Here is a 9259-nt window from a genome sequence, read left to right on the forward strand (position 1 = left end):
TTGAACGCACATTGGGTGAGGAGGCTTCTTGTAGTGATTCTTGAAAGATAGCGCTTTCAGCTTGAGAATCTTTAGAGAGAACATCAGAGAGAACTAATCTTCTGGATCACTTCAGCAGGTACAAGATAGCAGCAAATTGATTGAGGAGGCTTCAATGCAATCTTTCACATAATCTTCAAGTCAGCTTCACCTTGCTTCTGGGGTTGAAGGATTGAATGTTTGAAAGAATAATCTTTCATTTCTTGCTCCTTCGAATGAGAATTCTTCGATGCTCACGGATGAAGCCTTGGCTCAGAAATTTTCAATTCAAACTCCATGAGTCTCATCTACACCTGAATTCACCTTTCAAGACAAAACAAAACTAAAAGGAAACTTAGCACACAATATTTTTGGATTTTTCATATTTTCTGAAAAAGAAATAAAACAGAAATAACACTATTTTTGGATTTTTTTTAATTTTCTGATTTTTATTTGGTTTATTTTTAAAAATTTTAATTCTCCCCTGATATTTAAATTAGAAGAAAACTATGAACAAATTTAACAAAAATAAAAATGATATCTAACTTTAAGAGTGATTTGGGATCAAAGTTTTTAGACAGCCTTTATCCGTTTATCAATACCTCTCCCTTCATGAATAGATCTGGTCAATCGCCGGTATTGTGGTCCACTTAAACACGAGAGATTGTGACAAAATTAGGACATACTATAAATGACAAGACAATGTGATCCTAAGTTCCTAGATAATATTCCTTAAGGACCATTGAGCTGACGACGACCAAAGATATTGCTGTCCACCTAAATTGAGCAGCGAGATCTACAGACAACCTAGTGATTGTTCAATTTTAAATGTACTAGAACATGTTTCCCGCTTCATGACATACCCCAATAATCAGGAACTTCCAAAGTACTCCTTACTTTAGGTGAGCAGACAATTATTATGATAGAAGTCAGATTTAGAATGCATATGCTATACACCTAGGTCGGATCTCTTCCAATCTCGCAGAGGGTGAAACATATGACTAACCAGATTTAGAGGGATTTAGAAGTAGAATGTTGCATATGTTGTGTACCAGGTCGGATGTATTTCAATCACGCAAAGGAGACAACATATGGCTAACAGATAGAAAGAATTGCATAGATAGAAGATACATGGAAATAGAGTTGCATATGTTGCAGTCCAGGTCGGATGTATTTCAATCACGCAGAGGAGGCAACATATGACTAACAGAAAGAAAGCAAGAAAATAATTTCCTACAGACCTACTTTATCGGAATTCCCAAGTCGCCCCATCAATACCGGAAATAAGGACATAAGTCCATACATCAAGGAAATGTTGAGCCACAGTTCTAGATAATTAACTTTTAGTGTATCTCGCAGGTTCCCATGTTTATCTCACTGATCAATCTACCCGAGCGTCGCATGGTCAGTCGAAATGAAACTATCTAAGTCTATATTGTCTAGTCCTTTCGTGGTCAATCAATGTCTAGTCCATTTGAATCCTTTGTGCCTACCAGCACATTGAATACAGAGTCTAGAGAATTAGGCTTTAGTGCATTACTCGCATCATAAATTGCCCTTTAGCACTAGACTTTGTATGACTTCCCAAAACAACCTACTAAAGAAAGACATATAAGGAATTTAAAGAAAAATGTCTTTGAAATGAAACAGTGTAAGATAAATTCAGGAGTATAGAGAAGAAAACGCAAACCGTAATTCACCGATTGAATTTGCATCCAGAAGGTCTGAGAACAGCACGCATAATATCAGAACAGATCCGAAAATTCTTCATGTCATTAAGCATTAACCCCATGTGTGATCCCTTTTTTTCTTCTTTTCCTGCAAAGGACACATACTCCCAAACAAAGTTATGAATGTTGTATAGTTGAGAGATGTCCCCTATCATGTGTCTGGAACAGCCACTACCAACAAACCGAAGTATGATGATATGCCTCCATAGCTGCTCCGACACAGAGCGAGATTAGTTAGTCTTTGGAACCCAGTCCATTTTGAAACTGGGTCGACCTTTGTCATCTATGCAAGATACATTCTCCCATGACATGTCCTGTTTATCACAAACAGAAGATGTAGAAATATTAGAGTCATCAGTTGATTTGGGAGATTGAGCTTTCGGAACCCATTTGTAGTTAGGTTTGACCCATTTCTTTTTCGATCCGATGGGTGGCTCAATACTTGCTTTTGATTTTGATGTCGGCCGTTGAGATGACTTTGACCTAACCGGTCTTTGTTTCACTGGAGCATCTCTTAGACTGGGCTTCTTGGCCGACATTCCCTTCTTGCCCTTGGGATTCGGATTCTTGGCCTTGTGGGTTTGATTCTTGGCCTTCTGTGCGTTCCAGTCACCATTGTCTGAACGTGACCTTGAGGGGTTTCTTTTGGAGTATCTCCCTCTTGGCCCGTTCTGCCACCCGTATGCATAGTAGGGAACGTATGCGCGATTAGGACAATTTATGGCAATGTGTCCAGGTGTTCCACAGTGAAAACATGTATTTTTCTTCACTGTGAAGTTGTTTCTTCCTGCCCCTGGTGGCGTATCTTTGCCTTGTCTCTTATTGTTCCCACAAGCACAATTACAACAGGCACTCTGTTTCACTTGAATTGGTGGCCTGTATTTCTCAACAGTAGGTTGATCAGAAGCAGATGAGTTCGGAGCAACAGATTCAGAGTTCAAGGAGATGTTGGTTTGTTCAATGGTGTTCTCCTTGTTTTCATCCTCTGCTACTTTACCTACACATGAAGTAGATGTGCTAGAAACAGGAACATCAGTATTTTCAAACAAATCATCAAATATGTCAAAACAATTTAACTTAACATGATCGGATGCAGAAGCATCACAAGATGTATCATCAATTTTAACATCAGAAACAATAGAGTTTTCATTCGAAACAGAAACATCATGTTCAGACTCAGTTTTGTTATCAGAAACAGATCCTTCAACTTCGTGCTTTGACTGATCTAAGGATTGCTCTACAGGGGAGGTAGAAGGGTTAGAACTTTCAACATTAATAAATCCGCCTGAAACAAAACCAGATGGCTTGCCATAAACCATGAATGGTTCGTTGGCAATCTCCTCTTTAGACAAAGGTTGATACTGATATGTATGATTAAAAGGAGGATGTACATTATCGTATCCTAAACCCTTTTGCTGGTTTCGTTTGAACTGCAGGCAATGGTCAATCATGTTGGCAACTACCTCGCTTGACACATCAAACCTTTTAAAATCAAATTTTGCAGTTTCAAATTGTCTCTTTAATGGATCAAGCTCAGTAATTAACTCATCATTATGTCTCTTGATATAATCATAATTTTCATATTTCTCACTGTATTCTTCCTGAATTCTCTTAAAGTCCTTTATTTTTGTTTCTAACTGGGCCTTTAGGGGTTTTTGTCCTTTTCTAAGTTGATAGCCCTCATATCTCAGGTCCTCAACTTCTCTTTTTAATAAATCAATTTGTTCCCGAAGAAATTTAATCGTAGTTTCACAAGATTGAGAACATGAAACTTCATTGACCAGAAGGTTTGCGGAACTCATTGTTTTTCCACACTTCAAAGCGTCAAGTTCTTCAATTACAACAGCAAGACTAAGACGATTGAGATCTTTTGTCTTCTTGATGACATCCACGTTCATATCCCACGATTTCGGAAGTGAATTCAACAGCTTTTTGTTTATCTTAGATTTAGTCAAGAAGATCCCAGCTATATTCATCTCAGTAGTAAGTGTAGTAAATCGCTGCAACTGAGTTTCCAGGGTTTCTCCAGGGATATAGTTGAACATGTTGAATTTTTGTCTTAACATATCCTGACTCTCTTTCATTTCTTCATTTCCCTTGTTGACCTCAAAAGCCATTAAAAACACAACTAGAAGCCAAAATCAAACTTAAAAGTCAAATTTAAATTTAAAAATGTCCTTTGACTATAAACCTCAAAAGTCAACCTTAAAAGTCAAATTTAAAAAGTCAAACGCAAAAGTCAAACTTAAAAGTCAAACCGAAAAGCTAAATTTAAAAATTTAAAAGTTAAATGAGAAAGTCAAAGGTCAAATTTGGAAGTCAAAGTCAAAATTTTAAGTAAAATGTCAAAATTAAAAGTCAAAATTTAAAAACTAAAATTTTTGCATGAAAATGGAATTTTATAATAAAAGATTTTGAATTTTTGGGTTAAAAATGTTAAATTTTCGAAAGTGGGTGCGAAAGGGAGTGCTTTTGAATTAAAATCGGAAAGAAGATATCATCTTGCAATGTAGTACAGCTGGTAAGGCATTGAAGTCATGGTGCAGGATACCCGGGTTCGATCCCCGGCACCTCCAAGTTTCTTTTTTTTAATGAACGCTGCTGCGAGGCTGTTGCTGAACGAGACAAGGTGGGAAGCGAGGATCGGACCGTACACGAGACCGAGCCGCACACCGAGACCGCACACGTCCGAGCCGCACACTCCGAGCCGTACACTCCGAGGCCGCACACTCCGAGCCGTACACCAAGCCGCACACCCCGAGCCGTACACTCCGAGTCGCACACCGAGCTGCACACTCCGAGCCGTACACCTTCAACCAGCCGCACACCTTCAACAGCTTCGCGAAAAAACGACGTTTTTCATCCTTTTTTGCTCTAAAACTCGATCAAAAACTCGTTTTTATGAAAAACGCGAAGAACAAACCCCCCCCTAATTTTCAGTGATCTATCCAAAAACGAAAAAATCTTTTCAAAATAAGATCAAATAAGCTCCAGATCTAACAAAATTGATTGATACAATCCAAGCTCTGATACCACTTGTAAGTCTCTGATCTGCTCGTGTATCAATCAGATCCGTTTGATGGTGCGGAATCCCGATCAAACGGATGATGCCTGATCAAATGAAGAAGAGAATGAGAAGAAGAAGATGATGAATCTTGTATTATTTGATGATTAGAATGGAGATCCAAATACAAGATTCACACACACTAACACACACTCTTCTTCTCTCTAGTTTCTCTCTCTACAATATGCTCTCTTCTCTCTTCTGTTCATCATCCCCTCCTCAACCACCTAACACCTATACATATACTTGGGGAATATGGGCCATAAATGGGTTTACGACCGTAAATGGGTTTACGGCCGTAAACACCCATTGGGCCGTAAATACAACTGCAAAAATATATTACACGACCAAAAACTATTAATGCCTAGAAAAGTAAAGTATAAACCATATTTTTGACCTAACATATTTGTTGTAGTTATGATTTAAAAACTTCATACTTCTATTTAGATCAGATGATCTTATAAATATGGTTTGATTGAGTGGGTTGGATTATATAGATTTGCTTATTTATCTTGTTAAGCTTGTTAAAAGATCCTTACATGCTAATGATAATTATTTTCTGTTAATAACTAAGTAATTGAGTTGCATGAACATCTTCTTGATTGCTTGAATCTTATAGTTTTGTGAAAGCAAGATTGTATGCCTAGTATTAGTGAACATGAACCTAGGGTTAACTAGAAAATAAGTAAGTTAATGTGTGAGCATATGTGATGACCAACCTCATATGAGTTAATTAAACCAACCAATTTGATTAACTAATGTTACAAGTCTTACTTGATTCGAATTGAACACTAGGAAACCTATTAGTTTAATCAACTGGATATTGTTTGAATTAACTTGTTTGCTAAAGGATTAGTAATAGTGAACATGAACCTAATCACATTAGAAATCGGTAACTAATGACATACTAATCCATTGCACTCGCCACGAAATCAACCATAGGAATAAGTGAATCGAATCTAAACGAAAGTCTCTTTAATTTGATTGAATCTAGTTGTCTTTTATTCCTCTTTTAGTTGTTAACTGGTTGTGAGACCCATGTATTACATGGGTTAATTTCAAAAAAAAGTTAAATATAAAAGTCAAAATATTTGAAAACTTTGAATTTATAAGAAAATAAGAAAAATAATGAATTATTATAATGGAAATATTTTTTATCTCTTAAATTTAAACAAATAATTTTAATAAAGAAAATAAACTAATGAGTTTCAATTTTAGGAATTTTGAAATTAAAAAGTAAGTTTATGAATAAAAATGATATCTATTTATTACTACATTTATTGCAATTGTTATATGAAAATATTATGTGGAATTTAATAAAATAGAAAAAACTCATAAAATGACATGTGGAAAAAAAAATTAATTAAAAATAACCACAAAATGACATTTGTCAAATTGAATGAGATTGTGACAAGTGACAAAAAATCCTTCATTTATTAGAGAGAATTGTCTTTTGTTTAAGTGTTTAGTAATTGCTTAAGTTTCTAGTCTTGCAAAACTAGAGAAAAACCCCCATTTTAATAATTGTTTACTTAGATAATATGAGTAATGTTTTAATTGTTTACCGTTCCTGTGTTTGATACCGTACTTGCCTACACTAAACTGCTACTTGATAGGTACACTGCCTTTCGTGTGTTTGTTTTGTGTTTAAGTTAGTTAGGATTAAAACTAGTACAATCAACACGTATCAAGTTTTTTGGCGCCGTTGGCGGGGAACGGTTCTAAATAGTTAATATTATTTGCTAGTGTTATCGATCCTTTGTGTGTGATTTATTTCACATAAAGTTACTTTTTTTTTCTATTTTAAATTTTCGTTTTTATTTTTTTCTGTTTTTGCGGTGAACTCGTCGAGTGTACTTCCGAACTCGACGAGTTGGTCGCGTTCCCAGTTTATTTTTTTCTTCGTTTTACGCATAATTTTTGTTTTGTTTCAGGAAGTTTATGAATATGAGTTCCAATCCTTTAGTAGTGCCACCTGTGGAAGATCCGGAATCAATTATTCGTAAAAATAAGGACAAAGGGATCGGGGAATCAACCGGTAAAGACGAAAAGGTGTCGGATTTCGAGCCAAAAACACCCGAATTTGAAGAAGAGAGTGAAACCAAACCAGAAGAAGAAATGGCAAACATTGCAAACATACCCATGGACGAATACAAACGAAGGATGTGTGACGATACCGGGCCAGGACTCGTGTAACCCACGATTCCAACATCAAAAAACTTTGAATTGAAAGGTCACATTCTCGTCCAACTGAAGGACATCCCATTCTATAGAAAAGGTCACGAAGACACGTACAAGCATATTTATGAGGTCAACGACATAGCCAACTACTTCAACATCCCTAATGTACCTCGCAAGATTTTTCTACTTCGGATGCTATCGGTTACGTTCAAGGGAGCCGCAAAATATTGGCTGAAATCAGTACCCCCAGGATCCATTACGACATGGCAAAAGATACACGAAGAATTCATAGATCAATTCTGCCCACCATCCAAACTAGCAAAGTTGAAGAAAGCCATTGCAAACTTCGAACAACAAGGAGGCGAGTCACTCTATGAGGCGTGGGAAAGATACAAAGGCTTATTGAGGAACTGCCCTCATAATGACCTAAACATTCAGCAAGAAGTCTCCATATTCTATGATGGAGTGAGTGTGACAACCAGGCAGCTCCTTGACTCCCAAGGACCATTCACGAAGAAGGCACCCACGGTTATAAAAAAATTGATTGAAGAATTCTATAAACACTCAAGAGAATATCATAACCCGCGACACGACTCCACTCGAGGGGCGGTGAACTCAGTTTCTGATGACATGGCGGCAGTGATGGCTAAGTTAGAGAGCATGGATCGTAGGATGACAAAGATGGACCAATCCATCCACGCCATCCGAGTGGGTTGTGACATTTGTAGCGGGCCTCACCTTACCAAAGACTGTGACTTGGACGAGAATGGAAACCGAAAGCTCAAGTTTGTTACTCGAGCGGGGATAGGTATGACGAAGATTGGCGAAAACCTAAAAAGGAGTGGCTACCCTATGAAGAATACAAGAAGGCGAAGGAGGAGAATTTCAGACAAAAGGCGAGAGGTTTTTACCAAAGAGACAAGCCAGTTAAAGAAAAGAAGATGGATTTTGAGGTTATGCATACACGCTTTGCATCCGCGTCTGAGAAGAGACACAATGAAACCGATGCGGCGATATGAAAGCAACAAGAAATGATGGAAGAGAAGCAAGCATTATTGAGGAATCAACAAGTCTTGATCCTCAACATCAAGAAACAACTAGGGCAACTCGCAAGGCAAATCAATGAGCGGTCGCCAGGCGGACTTCCTAGCAATACCGAGCAAAAACCCGAGAGTAGCTCATGTAAATGCAATAACAACAAGGTCTGACAAGAGTATCACTCCTATGACACCAATCCATAACAAAGATCCTAAAGAGGTGGATGAAGAAGAGAAAGAAAATCCAGATTCGCCAACAGTCGACTCAACTCGTCGAGTTTTACAACTGATGAGAAAAAAGATCCTCCATTAAAACCGTACCAGCCTCCTTTGCCATTCCCAGGTCGAGCCATACAAGAAAGACAAAAGGAAGAGTATCATAAGTTTTTAGAGCACATAAAGGCCCTCCAAGTTAACATTTCGTTCATCGAAGCAATAACACAAATGCCCAAGTATCCAAGGTTCCTTAAAGAACTCCTCACAAGTAGAAGGAAGATGGAGGATGTATCAGAGATAGTTTTAAATGAAAATTGCTCAACCGCTATCATGAACAAACCACCAGAAAAGATGGGAGGTCCATGTAGTATAACTTTGCCATGCCAATTTGGAAACTTGACTACTACTTATGCATTGGCTGATTCGGGGGCTAGTGTAAACCTAATGCCATATTTATTCTTCAAGAAGTTAAACCTTCCCGAACCAAAGCCCATCCATATGGAAATCCATCTAGCTAATAAGACGGTAAATTATCCAAGGGGAATTTGCGAGGATCTTTTGGTCAAGGTTGACAAATTGGTGTTTCCTGCTGATTTCATAGTGTTAGATATGGAAGAGGACCATAAAGTACCAATTATTCTTGGAAGACCGTTTCTAAACACCGCTTGTGCTATAGTGGATGTGCGAGAGTCCAAACTTACTCTCTGAGTGGGAGATGAGTCGGTCACTTTTGGAGCCGATCAAGCGATAAAGCATTCATGGTCTAATGAAGATGCGATTTCCTCGGTGGATACGATTGACGAATTGTTAGAAAAGGAACTAGCGCTTTGGGAAGAAAACAATTCAAAAGTTTTTACATGTTATTTAGAAGAGAACTTTGATGCTCAAAGAGGCATACAAGAATTGGAGAATCTAATTGAAGGAAATGTGAGTGAAAAAGATACAAGAAATTCTGAAACAGAAACTCGTCGAGTTTATGACACAAACTCGGCATGTTTAGACCCACATTCGCA

At 37.6% G+C, this 9259-nt stretch overlaps 1 protein-coding gene and 1 non-coding gene across 2 annotated transcripts; one reads left to right on the forward strand and one right to left on the reverse strand.

Annotated features, from left to right (window-relative positions):
* Positions 1–7314: 7314 nt before the first annotated feature.
* LOC145118090 (small nucleolar RNA R71) lies at positions 7315–7421 on the reverse strand. The gene has a single exon (XR_013713073.1). It is a non-coding gene; the product is annotated as a small nucleolar RNA R71 (small nucleolar RNA).
* A 606-nt stretch (positions 7422–8027) lies between these two features.
* LOC145111731 (uncharacterized) lies at positions 8028–8954 on the forward strand. The gene is made up of 2 exons (XM_079047983.1): positions 8028–8195; positions 8355–8954. Exons 1-2 carry the CDS (start codon positions 8028–8030, stop codon positions 8952–8954), a joined length of 768 nt encoding a protein of 255 aa, XP_078904109.1.
* Positions 8955–9259: the final 305 nt, after the last annotated feature.

Source organism: Lactuca virosa, chromosome 5 (assembly GCF_052849685.1).
Source record: "Lactuca virosa cultivar CGN04683 chromosome 5, Lactuca_virosa_CGN04683_v6, whole genome shotgun sequence".
Taxonomy (NCBI): domain Eukaryota; kingdom Viridiplantae; phylum Streptophyta; class Magnoliopsida; order Asterales; family Asteraceae; genus Lactuca; species Lactuca virosa.

Coding starts and splice junctions, on each gene's coding strand:
- LOC145111731 (XM_079047983.1), top strand. CDS start 8,028: ATGGAAGAGAAGCAAGCATTATTGAGGAATCAACAAGTCTTGATCCTC. Junction 8,196..8,354: donor GTAAATGCAATAACAACAAG/GTCTGACAAGAG, acceptor AAACCGTACCAG/CCTCCTTTGCCATTCCCAGG.